General features: G+C 41.3%; 1 protein-coding gene across 1 annotated transcript in view; it reads left to right on the top strand.

Moving 5' to 3' along the window:
* Positions 1-4,734: 4,734 nt before the first annotated feature.
* PPM1L (protein phosphatase, Mg2+/Mn2+ dependent 1L) overlaps positions 4,735-22,140 on the top strand; it is a 312,963-nt gene continuing 295,557 nt past the window's right edge. Inside the window, exon 1 of the mRNA XM_003924979.4 lies at positions 4,735-5,133. Coding sequence (XP_003925028.1) covers positions 4,735-5,133 — 399 coding nt within the window. The remainder of the gene's footprint in view (positions 5,134-22,140) is intronic.

The raw sequence follows: 22,140 nt of genomic DNA on the forward strand, positions 1-22,140 counted from the left end.
TTGATTAGTTGCAAGGAATATTGTCTTGTAGAAAAAAGATGTAAAATACTGTATGTATTGGGCTCATAAAGGAAAGTCCACAATTTCTTTCTCCAGTTGTTCTTAAAAGAAAAAAGCAATTTTGTTTGTCTTTCCCTGAAATATGGCTGCCTTCCAGTAGACCAAAGAGGTTGTATAACGTAAAAACCAACCAAAAAAAGTGACTAGTCATTCTTCAGTACCAGGTCTCTGATGTTATAAAAAATAGTAATAACAATAAATACTTTCCTTCTCTCCTCACAAAACTGATCATTCATTTTCTTGACTTTTTGTAGATCTAACAAAAAAAATTATAAAGAGTAGTAATTGATTAATGCCACAGCATAATCTCAGAATGTGAATTAATTGAAACTACCATCAGAGAACATTTAGAATGAAAAACTACACAGGCAAACAGACTAACTAGACCTGTGCTGGTGATGATTCTGATGTTTCTTTTGGATGTTGCAAGAAAGAAACAAGCAGACGCCAACAACACATGTTATATGAGGGTTTGGTGCAGAAAACAAAAACACATTAGGTTATTGAAGAAGAAAGTTATTCAATATAGGAAATTAGGTACTCACAAAAGCATTGTAAGGCTCCAAGGAGTTGAAGTCAGGGCTGTCATTAGGCAGTGGATCAATTTTCACAAAACTAGAGACTAGAAAGTGGAACCTGGCGGGGTGCCATGGCTCACGCCTGTAATCCCAGCATGTTGGGAGACCAAGGCAGGTGAATTGCTTGATCCCAGAGTTCTAGATGAGCCTGGGCGACATGGTGAAACCTTGTCATTACAAAAAAAAAAAAAAAAAATTTTTAGCCTGGTGTGGTGCACACCTATAGTGGGGTAGGAGGATCACCTGTCCCTGGAGAGGTGGTTGAGGCTGCAGTAATAAGGTCACTGCATTCCAGCCTGGGTGACAGAATAAGACACCATCTCAAAAAATAATAAATAAATAAATACATAAATACATAAAAGGAAAGAGAACCTAATTTGGCCACTCAAACACTCAGTTTGCCAGAGGTTGGCCAGCAGCCAGCAGAGCTGTAGGAAAAATGGTTTCTGTCTCTTTTCTGCATTCTAAATCTCACACAAGGTCATCTCATCAGCAGAACCTAAATTACAGTAAAAATTCCAGCTGGAAGGGATACTGGAAAATGTAGTTTTTGTTCTTCCATTTTCGTGATTGGAAGGGAGGGAATTTAGATGGGGTTAGAAATGGATTTTGAGATTCAATAGACAACATCTAGAACACACATTCCTCCAGCAGAAAAGTGTTAGCAGTCTGTTGTTAAAAATGGGCACTATTAAAATTAAATTATGTAAATTTATAATTAAACTATATTAAAAACAAAGGTAATAATATTCCTCACTATTTTACTACATTTTGATATTGCTTATGCTCTTGATGTTATTTATATCTAACATGTCCATTTGATGGAAATGCTGTATAATACTGGGCTACTGAGCAACTATTTCCAACTTCATGCTCAGTGGTATAGTTCGAAATCAGCCATGGTGAGAGGATTTATATCATGGAAATTGGCAAACACAACAGAGCTGAATCTTTACCTTCTCTTCCTAGAGGGCAGGTGGTTAAACATTTACTTGCACACCATTGGTAATTATTAGAAGAGTTGTATCATAAGAAGAAAAATAAGGTAAGAAGTTTTCAGGTACCTAGGAATAGAAGGGTCAAAATGGGAATAATAGTTCATGAAGAAAGAGACTGGGAAATAGAAAGGTACTTGTAATTAGAATTCAGAGCAGTAAGTGTTATACTCGACCTTGACAAGCACCTGCAAAGCCTTAGCAATTACAGTATATTTAGTGTCAGGAGCAGGATTTAAGACATCTGGACAACCTCTGAGAGCTCCAAGACCACACATGCTCTAAAGAGTCTTCTCCATATGTAGGACAGGCATGAGGAGTTTGTGGTGATTAAAATCCTTCACAATTATGATATAATGTGGGAACTATTTGTTGAAGTTTAACAGTTTGGGAGAGAGTGATGTGTGCGTCTAGTAGATGGAGAGAGGCGAGAAGCCTTTTAAGGAGTTCCTCATCAGCACAGCTATGGCTGGAGACAATGGACTGAACAGTGACTTTGCAAGCAATGCCACGGTGAATTTGGGTTATGGCTACAGTGTAAGAAGCTATCATAGGCAACTTGGGCTCAGGTAGCAATGAATGAATGTTGGAGGTTACCAAAGCACCATAAAAGCTAGGAAAGAGGAACTCTTTTGAAAGTGCCATGGAAATGGAACATGTCTTACCTTTACCTCTTTGTAACCTTAGATCAACAGTTTTATTTTGGCGCATAAAAACCTTTACCTCAAGTATCATATATAGAAATCAACTCTCAATTAAATCCGTGTGACTAAATATTTTCTGGTAGTCCTATCAAGCATCTTAAGAGGTAAAAAACAGAGAGGTTTTGTGAATACTTTCACATGTTGAAACTACTCAGGTTCCCAAATTTAGTGTTTCTAACCGTGCCCCCAACATAAACCAAATGTTTTCTATGGGAACCATTTGAGGAACAGAGAAAAACTGAAGGGGAAGTTTCATCTGCTTGTAGTGGAGATCTACGGCTTTTGTAGAAACTTTAGAAAAGTTGTGGAAAATAGAAGTCTAAAGCAGAAAATGAAAGCTGCATATAATCTACTACTGCATGAATGATTAACCACTGGGAACATTTTAGTGTATTTCCTTCCAGGACTTCTTGTTATTTATTTATTATTTTGAGGAAAGGAATGGGGACCATACCAAGGAAGAAGGGTTTGTTGCGGGACAGACACTGGATTGGCTGGGATCAGGCAGCCTCTCTGATCTCCAGCCCAGCGGACTGGAAGAGGCAGATCAGCACTCTCTTTCCTGAACAGGGGTAATAAGAATGAGTATTTTCCTTTAAAGCTCATTGTTAACGTATTCTAAGCTGAAGCGGACATTGTTCTTTTCTCGTGCTTTCTCACCTTCAAGGCCCACCGGCACCTGCCTGCCCACAGTTCGAGTTATCCCGGGCGGCTCCTGCAAGCCCGCACTCTTCTCCGTGGCGGCTCCTCTCCGCTCATCTCGATTCCCGCCCCCACTGCGCCTTCTTCCTGCGTTGACCGAGGAGGTGGTAGGAGGCCGCCACTTCCGAGCTTCCAAAGGGCCTTCAAACCTCAACTGCAGAGTCAGAGCCCTCGCCCCGTAGAAGAGTCAGGAGCGCCCTGGAGCCCCCATCGGAAGCTTAGTGCCTCCTCGTGGAAAGGCCGCGAGCAGGGAAGGCCTTGGTGGCCACTGAGTCCCCTGCTCCAGGGGCTGTGGCAGCTCTCATAAAGAGCGGCCCTCTTTGTCCCTCCCGAAGTTATCGTCAGAGTGCACTTCCTTGGGGAAACAGAAGTCATTCTGTTGAGTCCACCATTCTGCTGCTCTCGGGAGGGACAAGGCTGCTAGACCCCAGGCTCGCTCTCAGACTCTCAAGAGATCCGGGCAGGCCTTTGTGGCTGAATGCCGAGACTGCGCCCCGCGGCCCGATAGCCTCCCTGCATCGCTTTGCGAGCCGGGAGAAGTGCGTCCCTTCTCGCTTGCCTTAGGCCTGCGAAGCGGGGACCGCACTATCGTGCAGCTGCCGAAGGGGGGAACACGCACGTGCGGCTCTCGGCTTCCTAGTGAGCACCAGAGGTTCCTGGAAAACCAACGCCAACACTACGTGGGTCGGGATTAGCTTGGCTTAGGAGCCGGCGCAGGGGGAAGGGACGACCATCCGCAAGAGCTAGGCAGCGGGACCTCTGTCTTTTCTCCCCCTAAGGTGGCCTGGACAGCCCAGGGCTGCAAGCGAGAACTGACAGCCGCGGAACTTGCTCAGCCTTTGACAGCTCGGTGGGAACACCTCGGGGTGTCAAGTCTGGACTCAAGGGGCGGGACGGGGTGGGGCGAGCGCGCGCGGGGCGGAGCGCGCGCGAGCCGGGAGGCGAGGAGGGAACGCGCGAGTGAAGCCGAGCCGAGCCGAGTCGAGCCGGAAGGTGCCTGGGAGAGGCTGGCAGAGCCCAGCCGGCCGCCTGCGGCTCAGCGCCTATCGTGCCGCGTCGCCTGGCTCCGCGTACCCCTGCTTCTGCCCAGGCTCCCGCAAAACTTTTATTATCTGGGGCCCCAGGGGGTGTGTGAAGGAATTGGAGCGTTCGGCCATCTCCGCGCTCCCCAGCGGCGGCGACCGAGGGGACGTGCATCCCTCGTCCGCCGGGGTCTGGAGCCCTGCGCCTCACCTGCTGCTCGTTCCCCGGAGTCTTGAAGGGGCACTCCCGGAGGGGCCTCGCGGGCGCAGGCGCCCCTGAACTCTCCCGCTTAACGCGGCAGACTCGCCCGGCGCAACTTCAACTTGATTCCTCTTGCCCAACCGGGGCACCCGCGGCTGCTGCTGCGGCGGCTGCTGCTACCGCCGCCGCCGCGGTCTCACAAAGGGGCTCAGGGAGGGGAGGCGGCGCGGGCGGCAGGGACGGGCCTCCGGGCCGCTGAGGCGGGGAGACAAAAGGGAAGCCGCTTCTGCTCGCGCTGCCGGCTCGGAGCCGCCGGCTCTGCTGCCTCCAGCCGGGGTCCTAGAGCCTCCTCTCCCACCCTCGGGCACTGCTCCGCCTCCCTCCTGGCGGGCTGTCCCCGCAGTGCTCCCGGACCCGGCGAGCCTTCAAGGCGCGCGTCGCTGCTGGTGGTTGAGGCTCTAGCGATAATAAATGATAGAGGATACAATGACTTTGCTGTCTCTGCTGGGTCGCATCATGCGCTACTTCTTGCTGAGACCCGAGACGCTTTTCCTGCTGTGCATCAGCTTGGCGCTGTGGAGTTACTTCTTCCACACTGACGAGGTGAAGACCATCGTGAAGTCTAGCCGGGACGCCGTGAAGATGGTGAAGGGCAAGGTAGCCGAGATCATGCAGAACGATCGACTCGGGGGGCTTGATGTGCTGGAGGCCGAGTTTTCCAAGACCTGGGAGTTCAAGAGCCACAACGTGGCGGTGTACTCCATCCAGGGACGGAGAGACCACATGGAGGACCGCTTCGAAGTTCTCACGGATCTGGCCAACAAGACGCACCCGTCCATCTTCGGGATATTCGACGGGCACGGGGGAGAGGTAGGAGCTCCCCGGGGCTTTGTATTTGTGTCCGTGTATGTCTCGTGTGTGTGTGTGTGTGTGTGTGTGTGTGTGTGTGTAAACAACAGGACGGCGTGTGCGCAGCGGGATAGGATCTGGGTGCGAGGGGCGTGGTGATGACACCACGGTGCCTGGCTGGACAAATGCGGCTCAAGTTGCCAAAAGCACTGCTGATTCCAGACTTCTTGGGACTGAGGGTCCACGTTAGGGGAGGAAGAGACATCCACCGTATATTTGTTGCTACTTAACATGAGGTTCCCAAGGCTGGAACCCAGCAAACACTGTTCTAGTTTAGCAAGGAGAATTAATGTTATCTCCAGCGAACTTTGGTCCCAGACCCCACTGCCCTTGTTCTGTGGTTTGACCTGAACTAAGCACAGAGAAGGAAGACAATATCTTTTATGCTTCTTTAGAGAAACAGACTATATCTGCAGAGCAAAGTGGGGCGCAGTGAAGAAAGCTGTGATTCCTTCCCGTTCTCTTCACTCTAGGGAGGAATCCGAGGGGCATCTCTGCGCTTCTTTCCAACTCTATCAACTTTACAAGTGCAATGGGGCCAATTGACAGGAGCGCCTCGCTGTCCTCTTGTTTTTACCAAGATCTCAGAGCGGGACCTAGATGCCCCTGGCCTTTGCAGAGGTGGCTATGCCCGCAAAGGAGGCGGTGCCTTGCCCTCATCCTTACGCTCTGGCGGCTTGGGGGTGCAGATGTTGCCCTGCTTCTAGATTCCTTTGTTTGTGGTTCATCTGGAAGCAGGAGATAGCTAGAGGCCAGTTCAGTTCCCTCTCCCACATTTCTGCGGCACCCAGGTTGTGCACTGGGGCCCAGGTTTCCTGGAGGTCAGGCAAGCGTTGGCTCTGGTCCTTGCGCATTGGCCCAAGTAAAGTGAGAGGCAAATGTGGCTCCAGCGTCATGCTCCAAAGAACACCGGGCCAGTCACTCCATCTCTCAGTTTGGCAGTTTGTAACGGGTTCATTGCTGCATACTCTTTTTTTTTTTTTTTTCTATTTTGGCAGCATGCTTTTCTTATTCTTAACCTCTTTATGTTTTTTATTGCACCCCTCCCCTGCACTCCTATACAAGTCGCCTACCGCCCCGCCCCCCCGCCCCAACTTTCTTCTCTGCCCTCTGGTCTCTGGGTAGGCTGTAGGGAACTGCACGGACTGCCATTCTTTTTCAAGCATTTGCTTGTTCCTTGGCCTTTGTTTTGGGTAAACATCGAAAGCTTTCAACTGGATATCTTATCTGCATTCCTCACCCACCATTCTGCTAATCATTTCATGCTACTGTGCCTACTTGCCTTGTAGAACCAACGTAGTAGGAAAACTCATTTGGTAGAACTGAAATCAGTTTTTGCCATTTTCCACCCACCCTAGCTTTTTTATATTCTGGTGTTCAGAATGCAAGTTTCTCAGTGGTTGTAAATTTGTAACATCTTGGGTAGTTAGGATTCCCTCCCCTTGGTCACAGGGTAAATGAAAGATGTTAAGTTAATTGAGGGAAAAGAGGCTGCATACTTGGGCAAAAACATACCTTAATGACACAGTTGCCAGTATAATGTTCATTTGTCTTGGCTTGAGGCAGACTATCTGTATTTTCATTTTTTGTGTGCCTAAATTCAATGAGGGTGAAGGAAGTTGTGATTCCTTCCTTTGTAAAACATTTAATAAGCTTATATTTATTATATATATAAAATTGTTGGCTGATGATAATCTGCTTCTGGTCTTAGAAAGCACAGTTTTAGTTTTATTAAAGGTTTGGTTGTAGTAGTAATGTGGTGAATGGGTTGTGGTTGTCTGGGTGTGATGCATTGGCATAGTTTTAGCCTTAGGCTAAAAAAGTGTAAGTGATTGGGTGATTTAAATTTTTTTGTTTTTAAGTTGGTAACTGTAAAACCTGAAAGTTGCCGACCAAAACAGGGTTCAGGTTGAAAATTTTTCAGTACTATCTTGTAGTAAATGTACGATCCAGAAAATGGACACGATAAATACTTTTATTTTACTAAAAGTATTTTACATGTACATCGCTTGTTATTGAATTTTTTAACAACAAATGAAAAGACGATCATTGTTAGCCAATCCATAAAATGCTTTTCATTGTGCCTTGCATTGAAAAGCATGCTGTTTCTCAATGTAAAGCATGTGCTTTACATTGAAAAACAAGCATCATCTAAAATAATTGATGATTATCAGTACTCTTAAAAATAGAATAATTGTTCTGTCTATAATCTCTCACTGTGTGTAGCCAGTTCATTCTGGCTTTGTTTTAGGGCAAAAGAAGGAAAGTGCTATGAAAGGAGTTACTTAGTTGCTAGTGAGAGTATAATGGTGACAAATAATATTAGATAATTTCTCTGTTTTTCTTTATATATCATTCAGAATCCTACCATCTAATTCTTTTGTGTTATTTAGCTCCTTTACCATTCACCAGAGGAGGGTGCCAATGTTTGATTTTAGTATAAATGATGGTTAGCTCCCATCATGAAAGAGGAAGCTTTTTCTGAACTTTCTATTATTTATGTGTATTCTATCTCTAGAATGGTACAGAAGGTAAATGAGGAGTTTAATTTTATTTCTAATAATTCCCACTAATAAGATAGGCCATCAAAAACTAAGGCCCATCTACAATTGTAGTGCTCTTTAGATGCAAAGGAGACCTTGTATATCCTTGTATATCCATTTCATCTGTGTATATCAATTTTATCCTCCCCCCTTTTTTTTCTTTTAAGCTGAGATGCTGATAGCTGGAGAAGTGTGACCTTCCTAAGGCTATGTGGTTAGCTGGAGGCCTTCAGTTTGTTGATCTCTATGTGAAACCACTGGACAAATAAGCTTGAATATTTACCTAGATAGGCGGTGCCCAGGGGATACAAGGGTGAATGAAATATAACCCCTATCCTCAAAAAGTTTCAGTCTAGTGAGAGAGAGAGAACTCTATGTCAAAAATTATAGTCATGGTGTACTCACAGTGTTATGGGAACACAGAGGAGGGGCATTTAAATCAAACTGGGAGGTGGGAAGGCCCCGGAAAAAACACCTTGAAGGTATTGTTTACTTCAAGATTAGAAACATAAGCTTTGACTTGAGATCTGGCTTTGAATCTCTGTTCTGCCTTATGCTAGCTGCAAGACTGGGCAAGCTGCTGAGACATGATTATCCTTACCTAAAAACAGGGATAATAATGTATGTAAGGTGCACCCTCATCAGTTGTATTATACCATGTCTAAAGAAGCACCTAATGGAGAGAAGGATGTGGAAGAAGAAAGGCCAAGAAGACCAAGAAGTCTGCAGTGTTGGGGCAGCAGTATTCAAGGAAGACTCTTCCTTTGATCACTATAAAGATATATGTAGGGCAGGGATAATTTGTCAGGTATCCCTCAAACTCTCTATGTCTCAATGTTCTAACTTTCAGTGGATTTAGGATTACTAATTCAGGATTTCGGTTTTCCAGATATCTGAGAAAACTGTGCCATGGCTTCAGGTATAAATTTTCTTACTAGACAAAAGGAATATTCTCAGTGATTAATACATTGGTATTAGCATCTTACGATTTGATTTACCATGAGTTAGTTCTCTTCAGCATATTTAACTGTGAATTCTTTGGCAAAGATAGGTCTCTGAACTTGTTATGCTGAGGACCAGACACTGTAGGGCTGTGGCTTCTTCTAGATGCATGAAATTTAAAGACCCTTATCTCAGTGGTCCTACAGGCCAGCTTCCTCCCTTGATTCTAACCGTGATACTGCGTGCGGATGGTTCACTGTATGTGTATGTGTCTAAAGCTATGGCAGTGATTGTTTTCTTGTATAACAAGATTAAAACAACAAAAAGGTAAAAAAGAGCTCATTATATAAACTGTTGTAGAAAGATTATTTTTAAGCTGAAAATAATTTTTATCTAGGAAAATCATTGTTTTTGTGCTTGTAATTTTTATTGATAGGCAAAAGGTGGTGATTTTTTTTGTTTGTTTGTTTCTATGTTTTTCTCTTTTTATACTATCTAGAAGAAATACCACCAAATCCTTTGGCACATCTATTAATGTTCATGGCTGAAGACTAACTAGAAGAATAGATTGTTTTGTGCTCCATATGCTCATGGGCATTACTTTATTAAAGGTCTTAGGTATTTTGACAGTTGGCACACAGCTTGGCCAGTGGTTAAAGCCGTGAGTTCCACATTTTTCATGAGAGAGAAGTCGTACTTCAAGCGCTTGTCAGGGGCTGCAGTCTTGAGGCTCAGCACTTCTTAGAAGCTCAGAAAATAAACTGCTTATGGAGGGCTGCGTGAAGAATGTATATATATAGTCTGATTCCTTAAATCAGTGGTTCTTAACTTTTCTTGAGTCATGCTGCTCTTTGAGAATGTTATGAAACTACAGACATATCCCCCAGAAAAAAGGACATGCATATCAAATTTTCTTTGTAGTTTCAGAGACAAGTGGATGCATGAAGCCTCTGGATTTCAGGCTAGTCTAGATAGAATAAAATCTGTGTACCTGAACCCCTTGCTTGGCCCTCCTACCTTCTTCTCCATCATTTGCTTTATTGAATTGTGTGCTGTCATTTGCCTGTGAGGGTTGTTTTGAGGAATAGTCTCCCACAGCTCTGAGAAATCAACTGCAAGAAAGTTGTTGAGGAAATCATGTTATATTATATAGTATCATCTTAATGAGGACCAAGGGAGAAATAGTACTCTATTATCTTATCTTATTTTATTTTTATTTTTTGGAAGAAAGGAAGAGAAAGAGAAAGGGGGATAGAGAACAGGAGCCTTGCTCTATTGCCCGGGCTGGAATGCAATCTAAAAATAGGTGTTAAAAACTTCTTTTATGCAGATAATTATGCTTAACAGCGGAGACAGGAAGGAATAAAGGAAGAAAATAACAAACAAACAGCCAACCAATATTTCATTTAAGTCTGTGAAATACTATGCAAATGCTGAAGAGTGATTTACTTCCAATTATGTGGTCACTTTCAAAATAGGTGTAATATGATACTGAGAAAAATGTATGTTCTATGGACCTGGGGTGAAGAATTCTATAAATATTCACTGACTTTACTTGTTTTAGGTCTGAGTTCAAATCATAGATGTCCCTGTTAATTTTCTATCTCTTCGATCCATCAAATATTAACAATGTGGTGTCAAAGTCTCCTGCTATTATTGTGGGGGAGTCCAAGTCTCTTTATAAGTCATTAAAAACTTGTCTTATGTATCTGGGTGTGCCTGTACTGGGTGCATATGTATTTATGATCATTGACTCCTGTTGTTGCATTGATCCTTTTACCATTATGTAATGTCGTTCTTTGTTTCTTTTAGTCTTTGTTACTGTTAAAGTCTATTTTGTCAGAGAGGAAAGTTACAACTCCCGTTTTCTTTTTTTCTTTCTTTTTTTTTTTTTTGCTCTCCATTTGATTGGTAAGTCTTCCACCAACCTTTTGTTTTGAGTCTTTGTGTGTCCTTGCTTATGAGATGGATCTGGATACAGCGAACCAATGGGTTTTGACTTTTTATTCAATTTGCCTGTCTGTGTCTTTGATTGGGGCATTTAATCCATTTAAATTTAGGATTAATATTGATATTTGTGAGTTTAATATTGTTGTTTAATGCTAGCTAGCTATTTTGCCCATTAGTTGATATAGATTCTTCATGATGGAGATACTCTTTACCTTTTGGTAAATTTTTGGGATGACTGATACTGGTTGTTCCTTTCTATGTATAGTGCTTCTTTCAGAAGCTCTTGTAAAGCAGGTCTGGTGGTGATGAAATCTCTGAGTGCTTGCTTGTTCGTGAAAAATTTTATTTTTGCTTCATTTATGAAGCTTAATTTGGCTGGCTTTGAGGTTCTGGGTTGAAACTTCTTTTCTTTGAGGATATTGAATATTGACCCCCAGTCTCTTCTAGTTTGTAGGGTTTCAGCTGAGAGATCTGCTGTGAGTCTGATAGGCTTCCCTTTATGGGTAACCTGAGCTTTCTCTCTAGCTGCCCTTAGAATTTTCTCCTTTATTTCAATGCTGGTGAATCTTAACGATTATGTGTCTTGGGGTTGCTCTACTTGAGGAATATCTTTGTGGTGTTCTCTGTATTACCTGAAGTTGAGTATTTTCCTGCCTTACCAGGTTAGGAAAGTTTTCCTGAATATCCTGAAGAATATTTTCCAGCTTGGATTCATTCTCTTCATGACATTCAGATACACCTATCAAACGCAAATTAGGTCTTTTCACATAGTCCCATATTTCTTGGAGACTTTGCTCATTCCTTTTCACTCTTTCTTCTCTAATCTTGTCTTTTCGTTTCATTAAGTTGGTCTTCGACCTCTGATATCCTTTCTTCTGCTTGATCAGTTTGACTGTTAAAACCTGTGTATACTTTGTGGAGTTCTCATATTGTATTCTTCAGTTCCGTTAATTCACTTATATTCCTCTCTAGATTGTCCATTCTCGTTAGGATTTCGTCAAACCTTTTTTCAAGGTTCTTAGTTTCTTTTCATTGGGCTAGAACATGTTCTTTTAACTCACAGAAGTTTCTTATTATCCACCTTCTGAAGCCTAAATCTGTTAATGGAATGCACTCGTTCTCCATCAGGCCTTGTTCCGTTGTTGATGAGGAACTGTGATCCCCTGTAGAGGGAGAGGCATTCTGATTTTGGGTATTCTCAGCCTTTTTATATTGGTTTCTTCCCATCATTGTAAATTTATCCACCTGTCATCTTTGTAATTACCGACTTTCAAATTAGGTCTCTGAGTGGACTTCCAACTTGTTGATTCCCAGCGTGGGAATCTGAGCAACCCACTGCGCTGGCCAAAACAGCGGTGTTAAGATTCGTGGTGCTTTTCTGCCTGGGAATCTCCGGTCTGGCTTCCTTCTTGAGTCCCTTTTTCAATCAGCTGAATAGGCGACTCTGCCTTCCCAGAGCTCCAAAAGTCGACCAAAAGGGTACCCAGTCCCGTTTACTCTGCATCAAGAACCGCTGTGCTGGCGACTCATGGGGCTCCTCTGCTGGGAATCTCCTGGTCTGTGAGCAACAAAAATTCGTCTGAAAGTGTGGCGTCCTCTCGTTCTGTGTGCTTTCACTGGGAGCTACAATCCTGAGCTGCTAGTAATCAGCCATCTTGGATCTCTCTCCCCTTTTTATCTTAAGGATGCTGAATTATGTAACTGTTTGGGCCATCCGGGGTTTGTTGGCTGCTACAAGCATTAAAAGCCAAACCTCTTACCTCTAGCAAATGTGCAGACTTTTATGGAATACATTCACCTGGTACATGAACCTCACTCCTAGGACAGCTTATCTTTCCTATACTCAATTTTCCTTTATTCCATTTGTATTAATCCGTTTTCTCACTGCTGTCAAAGACATACCTGAGACTGGGCAATTTACTAAAGAAAGAGGTTTAATGGACTTACATTTCCACGTGGCTGGGGAGCCCTCACAATCATGGCAGAAGGTGAAACATCTCACATGGTGGCAGACAAAAGAAGAAGACTTGTGGAGGGAAACTCCCCCTTATATAATCATCAGATATTGTGAGACTTATTCACTATCATAAGAACAGTATGGGAAAGACCTGCCCCCATGATTCAATTACCTCTCACTGGGTCCCTCCCACAGCATGTGGGAATTCAAGATTTGGGTGGGGACACAGCCAAACCATATCACCGTTTTTCTCTTTTCTTCTCTTAGTTATTTCATTTTAGCTTGTATTATATGTATTTATGTAAGCTTCATTGAATCCTTCTGAAATAAGATACACTTCTGAATAAATAAATTATAAGTGATACAGTGAATGATCTGCTTTTCAGACATTATAGCTGCTGTTAGTAAATATTTGACTTTCATATTATGATGTACAAGAGGCCTAGGGATTTAGTGTGGACAAATGCCTTAGGGTTTAAGAGAAGATTCTGATTATTTTGATTTAGAATGGCACATTAAAATTTCTGCAAAAAAAATTTTTTTTTCAATGAAACCCTCTTTCCTATGCCTGTGCTTAAGAACGTTTTTGTATGGGAATGTAGGAGCCTGACTGCTGACCTTGCTGCATCTTCTGAACAAGTTAAGAAATTCGGTTCAATTAAGCCAACATTTTCTGTGTAGTCTGGCACCTGTGGAAAGCAGTGTTATGTTCTATGTGATGTCTAAAGATGAATTGGTGCATTCTCTGCCCTCAGGGAGCATTCTGTCTACTTGGAAAGATGAGCTTAAAAAAAAAAAATAGCCGAGCTGCAAGATGCCTGCCACCTACATGTGTGATGGCTTGACTGAAGGAGCTTGGGGAATTTGGGATAATTTTGAAGAGGAACTGACATTTAATTGTATCCTAGCATTTCTGTCTACAGTGATTGGATGGAGGAAGGAGGGGAAGATGACATTATAGGTTGAAGAAAAAATATGGAAATGGTACAGAGGAAATAAAATGCAGGCACTGTTGGAAGAAGGCAGATAGCCTTATTTGTTAGGAATAGGCTTTACCCAATGGTAATCATTCTAGAAGCTCATTCATTATTTTTTTCCATATTTGAGTACCCTCTGTGTTTTGATACACTTACTATTATTTTTAAATTAACTGTATTTTAATGTTAAGTATATTATTTGAAAAAGAAACTTTACATCAGCACTGGAGGTGGAAAATTCATGAAATGAAATTCTTGGCCCTTAACCTGCTGAGATGCTGTCTCCATCTCGATGGAGTAGAATGATTTTAAAAAGATTTATCTTCTAGTCTCTGGTTATCTCTAAAGTTCCTCTATCCTCCTCCCCTTGCTTTTTTTATGAGGAGAAAAGGTGACTTTTAAAATTTAATTGCCAGCCATAATTTGAAGCAAGGCAGTCTGCTTGCTTCCTTTGCAGGTGGAGAGCACCTCCAGTGATGCTGCTTTTTGAAGAGCTCTGGTTTAGAGTATCCTTTTCCACCGAGTCACGAGACAGAGAAGATTTTATTTGTATCATGCGTCCGTGGGAAACACAGATTTATGGGCAATGTTCCACCGTAAATTCCATCCCCATTTTTGATGCAGGTAAATGGGAAGAGATTATAGGAATACAACTGATTTTTTTCTAGCTAGGTAAAAAGAAATAATTCACAACTATGGTACTTGAACCATTATGGATAACAAATTGCTTGTGACATAATTTACAATGACAAAAATATACCAGCATGGTAGACCCCCAGTTGAAGAGCCATGGCCTGGGGTTTGGGATACACACAGGTGAGGAGAGTGGGAGATGCTGCTGGAACTATTGTTAGCAGTATTATTGAAGCTGTGCTGAGGAGCCTGGGCCATGTTCTGTAAATACTGAACTGCTGTATAGGAATGGCATAAAATCCATGCTTTAGTAATCCTGCTCCTCTAAACTATATGGAGGATTTATGTGAACTAACAAGATAGAAGTATGAGGGGAGAGGGTCAATTGGGAAGCCTGAGACATAGCAGTAGAGATGAAACCCAGGAGTATGGGCCATGGTTGAAAGAGAGGGAGAGGATGTGATGGCAGCAGACAACTCTTAAGGTGGTAAGACTGCTGTCAGGGTTTCCGTAACTTTTGTTACCATTTTAGTAATTCTATTTAATGAGTATTAAAATAAATCAGCAGCAAGTCAAATGTATTTTAAAGTAAACTAATTTTAAAATTATAAAAGTAATATGACTACATGATAGATATTATAGAAAAGAAGAAACATTCCTCTAAATCTCATTACCCAGGCACATCTATTGTTAGAATTTTGGTGTACTGCTTGCAGGTCTTTTTGTTTGTTTGTTTCTTTTTACTGGGGGGTCAGGATCTGGTTTTGTTGCTGAGGCTGGATTGCAGTGGCTTGATTGTAGCTTATTGCAGCCACAAACTCCGGGGCTCAGATGATCCTCATGTCTCAGCCTCCTGAATAACAGGGTCTATAGGCATGTGACACTGTGCCCAGCTTCATCTTTTCTTTAAAAAATATGCATTTTAACTATAATTTTACATAGTTATAAAAATATACCTATGTTGATTTAAATCTTGTTGCTTTTCTCTGTATAATTCTATAAGCATACTGTCATTTTGCTCTATAATGCTTTATATTAGATTTGGTTTTATTTATTTTAATTCTTTTTTTTTTTCCTTTTATTTTGAGATGAAGCCTTACTCTGTCACCAGGCTGGAGTGCAGTGGTGTGATCTTGGCTCACTGCCACCTTTGCCTCCTGGACTCAAGTGATTCTCCTGCCTCAGCCTCTGTGGTAGCTGGGACTACAGCCATGTGCCACCACACCCAGCCTAATTTTTATATTTTTAGTAGAGATCGGGTTTCACCATGTTGCCTAGGATGGTCTCGATCTCTTGATCTTGTGATCTGCCTACCCTGGCCTCCCAAAGTGCTGGGATTACAGGCATAAGCCACCGCATCCAGCCTTTTTTTTTTTTTTTTTTTTTTTTTTTAAAACTGAGTTTCTCATCACCCAGGCTGGAGTGCAATGGTGCGATCCTGGCTCACTGCAACCTCCGCCTCCTGGGTTCAAGCAATTCTGTCTCAGCCTCCTGAGTACATGGGATTACAAGCATGCACCACGATGCTGGGCTAGATTTAATATTCTTTAGTTGAAATGGGGTTTCACCATGTTGGCCAGGCTGGTCTCCAACTCCTGGTCTCAGGCAATCTGCCCACCTTGGTCTACCAGAGTGCTGGGATTATAGGTGTGTGCCACCGTGCCTGGCCTATTTTAATTCTTTATATTTATATTTTAAATATGTTTTTTAGTGATAGAGCAGTATTTTATTGAGTAGATATTTGAGAAATTACTCAACTGCTTACTTACTGGTATATACTTAGGCTCCATTAACTTTTTACCATTGTAAATACCATTGTAATAAATATTTTTGTGCTTCTACTGTAGTTTGAATTATTTCTCTAGGATGGGTTTCCAGAAGTAGGATTTCTAGATCAAAGGAGGAAACAAAGAAGCCACCATTATTGATGGTAATAATAAATGCTGACATTTATTAAATATATATACTATGCCAGGCAGTATTTATAAAGTACTTTATATATGTTATCTAATTTTAATTCTCATAAGAGTTCATGAGGTAGGTACTATATTATCCCCCATTTTGTGGATGTAGAAATTAAGGCACCGAGAGATTAAGTAATTTGCCCATGGTCTCTCACAGTTTGTGGGTGGTGAAACTAGGATTTGAAACCGTGATTCAAACTTAGAGCTCCCTATCTTCAAAGCCTGTGCCGTCAGTTTTTGGTTGAAGCCCTACAGATCTCCTAATTTGGTCAATGAAGTGCTGATAATATTGTTATGTGGACACTGCATAGTCTTTTCGATTTATTGAGTGGGACTTTGGTTTTCTCATATGACTGTGACAGTTGTGTCTCTGTGACAGGTGGTGGTGTTTTTGAAAACCCTATGCTGCTAACCTTGGTAGGTGGATCTTGTAATTACCTAGAAAAGTCCTGTAGCTAAAAAAGATTGGGGTCAGAAGTCAGAGCAAGTGATGCTTCACATTCAAACATCTGTTCCCATCTACCCTGCTTCTTTGCTGGCAGAATCTCTATCTCACTACAGAAAATCTGCAACATTTTTGCCTGTTGGTTCATGAAAGACTTTCATAGAAATTATAATGGTATTAGCATAACCAGTCACAATAAACAAAAATGATTAGTGTTTTACTTTTCTTGAAAATACCAAAGGGTTGACTTCAGGATAAATATGTAGGAGTGTATATGTGTTTGCATAATCTTTCTTTATACTCAAGCACTGACTTTTTTTTTTCTTTTTCAGGATCAAAACAGTTTCCTATCACATATATTATTGTTAATTTTAAACAGCAAATATCATTTTCTCATTTGTTTTTAATACTGAGTTCGTAATGTTTGGTTTGAGTGGATGCTAATCCTGTGTTTTCATTCTAGAAGGCTAATACATTATTTTCTTAGCCAACCTTAAGTCAGGCCAAGCTTTGGTTTTAGCTAGTCATAATCTGTTTTTAATATAAATCTTCAAAGTCAAAGTTTAAACAAACAAAAGAAGCCATCCTTTTCAAACTAGTCAATTTAATGATAATCCCTTTTATAGCTTTCTTTTATAGTTTTAGGCCCTCCTTTGAAAAATACAGAGCATTTTAGTTAATATTTATGTAGGTAAAAATCATGCATATTGATAAACTAATATCCTTTCAATAAAGTTGAAGTCTGTGCTATGAAAAACTGCTTAAAAAGTGAAGATATTGGCCGGGCGCGGTGGCTCAAGCTTGTAATCCCAGCACTTTGGGAGGCCGAGGCGGGTGGATCACGAGGTCGAGAGATCGAGACCATCCTGGTCAACATGGTGAAACCCCGTCTCTACTAAAAATACAAAAAATGAGCTGGGCATGGTGGCACGTGCCTGTAATCCCAGCTACTCAGGAGGCTGAGGCAGGAGAATTGCCTGAACCCAGGAGGCGGAGGTTGCGGTGAGCCGAGATCGCGCCATTGCACTCCAGCCTGGGTAACAAGAGCGAAACTCCGTCTCAAAAAAAAAAAAAAAAAAAAAAAAGTGAAGATATATGATATGGTCTGGCTTGGGTCCCCACCCAAATCTCATCTTGTTTTGTAATCCCCATATGTGGAAGGAGGCACCTTGTGGGAGGTGATTAGATCATGGGGGCAGTATTCCCTTGCTGTTCTCCTGATAGTGAATGAGTTTTCATATCTGATGGTTTATAAGGGGCTTTTCCCCCTTTGCACTTCTCATTCTCTCTCCTGCCACCCTGTGAAGAGGTGATTTTCACCATTATTGTAAGTTTCCAGAGACCTCCCCAGCCATGTGGAACTGTGAGTCAGTTAAACCTTTTTTTAAAAAATTTTTAAATAGATTACCCAGTCTCAGGTATTTCTTCATAGCAGCAGCATAAGAATGGAACTAATACAATATAGTATTTTACTTCTGAAAAACAAAAACAAAAACAAAAACAAAAAAAACAAAACTACAAGTCTTGATCACTTGAGCTCTCTGGAGTTATTTTTTCTTTTTTTCCCTTTTCTTTACCTGTTTCTTGAGAATAGGGCCCAATTTAATAGAAGCTTAGCTGCTACCAACTTTTCTAGAACGAAGGAAGGCCTTGATACTTGAGTATGTTAACATTAAGAGAACCTACTTTCTTCCATTCCTGGAAGACAAGAGAGTTCCTCCACTGGGCATGGGGCTCCTGAAGGCAAGTTTGGGGCCATTGAATACAATAGTGCAAGATGTATACTGTACAGTGATACTAGGTGGAGGGACCTTATTTTCTAAGGGGTACAGAACTGTCTGCTCCCCAAGGTAGGCATCTGTGGGTCTACAGTAACTTGAAAACTTTATTCTAATTTGTACAGAAGTAAAAGGCACCATAGCAGTAGGCTGTATTTCTGAGACTCACAGACTTTTTACCATACTATCCACCGTTAGTGCCCTCTATGCCCTGCTCTTGTGTGAGCAGCTGACAGATGATGATCTGTGTGTCTTAATTTCTTTCTTCTTTTTTTTCTTTCTTTCTGTCATTCCTTCCTTCTCCCCTTCCCCTCCCATCCCCCACTCCAGTCCTTCCCCTTCCCCCCTCCTCTTCTCCCCTTCACCCCTCCTACCACTCCTTCTCTTCCTTTGCCCCTCCTCCCCCTGCCCCTTCTCCCCTTCCCCTACCACTCCTGATCTTCCACTCCTCCTTCTCCCTCCCCTCTCCCTCCTCTTCCCTCCTCCCTCCCCTCCCCCTCCTCTGCCCCCTCTCCTCTCCCTCTCCCTCCTCCTCCAGTCCCTCTCCTCTCCCCCTCCCCCTCTCCTTCCTTCTCCACTCCCCTCCTTTTCCTTCCCCTCCTCACTCCCCTCCCATCCCCTTCCTTCTCTTCCCTTCCCTTCCTTCTTTTTTCTTTCTTTCTCTGTCATTTCAGCCTCCCAAGTAGCTGAGACTACTGGCAGGTGCCACCATGCCTGGCTAACTTTTTGTATTTTTGGTAGAGATGGGGTTATGCTTGTTACCCAGGCTGATCTTGAACTCCTGAGCTCAGATGATCCACCTGCCTTGGCCTCCCAAAGTGCTGGGATTATAGGTGTGAGCCACTGTGCCCGGCCTATGTGTCTTAGTTTCGAAATCAAAGACCAGTTGTCTATTGCATGTCAGTAAACCCTGTGACTTCTCTAGAGTAGCACTTAATTGAATTTGCTTTTCAACGTTAATATTGCAAGTTTTGGTCATTATAAATATGAGTGGTGATTTAATACCCTGTAGCACTAAATCTTAAATATTTCAAATTGTATTTTTAAGAAGAGAGTCTATATTCAGCACTACTCTTGGACAGCAAAGTTTTTAATCTAAAACATGGTATAAAAATGTATTTATTGTACCTATGCAACAATCTTGCATGTTCTTCACATGTACCCCAAAACCTAAAATGCAATAAAAAACCTAAAATGCAATAAAAAAAATCTCAAAATAAAATGTATTTATCTTAGTTATGAGATTGCAATAGGGCAGAAACTGTTTTATTCTGATAAGTGTATACCATTTCTTTTTAATTTAGTGAGTGCTTTCATTTATCTTTTTAATTAAATGAATTAATTTTTAGTTAAATTAGTCACTGGATATTTTCTGGCCAAATAAGTCTCTTACTGACACTGTCAGGAATGAATGGAAATTGAGACATAGTAGGATCTTTGATGATAGTGTTTTATCTTTTTGCTCTATAGATAATGAAATGAATTTTCTATAACAACTGGTTTTCATTGGTATATGATAAATATGTTTCAGAGTTTGAGGAGTTTTTACTTCTCTTTTATTTTAGCCTTAGATGTTTTTCTAAATTTGTCTTTCTGAGTTTTCTCTCTAGATAGGTCTGACAGGGATTTTTGAATTGTCATGTAATCCAAATATAGTGCCTAAGCCTTCACAGCTACATGAAATATCTATTTTTAAAAGACTTTCATCAAGGAGATTCCACATTTTCCCTGGAGAATTTTTTTCACTATAATCCTTTCTCTCAAGAAATTCATCTCTATATGTGAACTAGGTCCCTCTGGTTTAAGACTATTACTTCTAGTCTGGCTTCATCAGAGAGAGATAAATAAAGATTAGATTGTTACCATCTGATAAAACTGATATTAATAATTATTAATTTTTTTCCTCCCCCAAGTTAAATAATTTCATTAAATTTATATGAGAAGTACTCATCTCAAAAAAGGGGAATTCAATGTAACTTCTACCAAAGACAGAATAGTTTCTAGATAATCAGTAGTTACTCCTGTTTGTAAACAGCTAGTCTGGCAATGAGGAAAAGTCCTCTTACAGATTGGTTGGTTTTGTCTATTATGACTGTTGTCAGAGACTTATGTTACAGGTGGCGTGAGTTCTAGCTGGCCATCTAGATGGTACATTATTGGGAAGTTTTCAGTTATAAGTGACAGAAAACACAAATGGAAGCAGATTAAACACTGGAGACAGTTATTATCTGACATAATAAAAGGCCCAAAAGTGGCTTTTGATCTAGCAGCTCAGTGACTTCAAGGATCTAGTTCAGTGTCTCAGAAATTCTTTTCAGTTTTCGCTCATGGTTGCAAGATGTGATACTCTGAACTGCTGCAGCCATCTTTGTATAACTACATCCACAGACATGAAAAAGAAATTATATCGGTCCTGTTCTTTATGCTTCAGGAAGCCTTTCTAAAGTATTCTTCACATCTTATAGGCCATTGTTCGTGTTCTGTATGTTCACATGTTCATGCCTAAACCAATGACTTGGTCATGGGAATGTGATCAGCGTGATTAGCCTTGAGCCATCATAATTCATTCTGGGTCTGAGGAGGAGCCCAGCCTCTGGAGGACATGACAACTTAGAAAGGTGAACAAAACTACAATTGTATTAGCTAGAGAAGGAGAAGTGAAAATGGTTGTGACATGAGCCACATAGGTGGGAAGGGGTTTTAGAGACTGTTACTTGTTCTGCACGTTAGCAACCTCATTGGAGAATGTTGCTGTAAAATGTGTAACACTGATGTGGGGGAAAATAGACTTTAGAGGACTTCAGAAAAGAGCCAACCTTCTTATTTTTGGATTGTCTTAGGGATGGTTTTATTTGGGACATAAATTTGGTATTTTAGGGCCCCATCAAATCTTAAGAAACTACTAGTAGGTATTAGGTTGGTGCAAAAGTAATTGCAGTTTTTGCTATTAGTTTTCTAACTCAGATTTTTTCTCTGCTGTGTGAACTGTCAATCAGGAGGGGTCTGACTGTTTGGAGAACAACGAGGTGGGTTTTTTTTTTCCCTTCTAATATGTAACTGTGTATTCATTATAGTTAATGCTGCTGATGAATGTGGAAATATAATAGTTCTTCTGTCAGCTATCCATTTTACTTTACTATCTCCTGTTTTAGACAATGAATTTTTTGGTCAAATTCAGTAGGATTTTTGTTCCTTGGTTGTTAGATATTGTTAAGTGTTATTTTGTTTTAAAATAGTCAAATCTATTCCAGGCCAAATAGGGGATTCCTGGGAGGGTAGGATTTTTTTTGTACCCGTTTTGGAGAGGGACAACTGTGCAATGGTCTAGGCTATAGTGAGAGAAGAGTATAAAAGATTTTTCAGTAGGCCAAATGAATGCACTTGGAGTAAATTCTGTGTATAAGGATGAAGTACTCATCCTTCTGCTGCTACTGTAAACTGATTACAATGATGCCATCTTTTCATTATGTTTTCTGGTTTAATTAATGCCAATTTATAAAAATGGTTACTGACTTACCTTCCTATTTAGCTTTAGTAGCATTTCTGGCGATTTGTTCTCTCTCTACTTTCTTTTCTTTTCTTTCTTTTTTTTTAATAAAAAGATAGGCCATCATATTGACTGTAGATAATGTAATTTTTGTCTCCTACTTTCTAGATAAGTTATACTTTTTGTTTTTGTTTTCTGCCTCATTGCATTAACTGGAACTAACAGAACATTTTTTTTTAAATACTGATGATAGTGGATGTTATCATATTCCTGTGTTTGAGATTATTTAAGA

This window comes from Saimiri boliviensis, chromosome 9, assembly GCF_048565385.1.
Source record: "Saimiri boliviensis isolate mSaiBol1 chromosome 9, mSaiBol1.pri, whole genome shotgun sequence".
In the NCBI taxonomy this organism is placed as follows: domain Eukaryota; kingdom Metazoa; phylum Chordata; class Mammalia; order Primates; family Cebidae; genus Saimiri; species Saimiri boliviensis.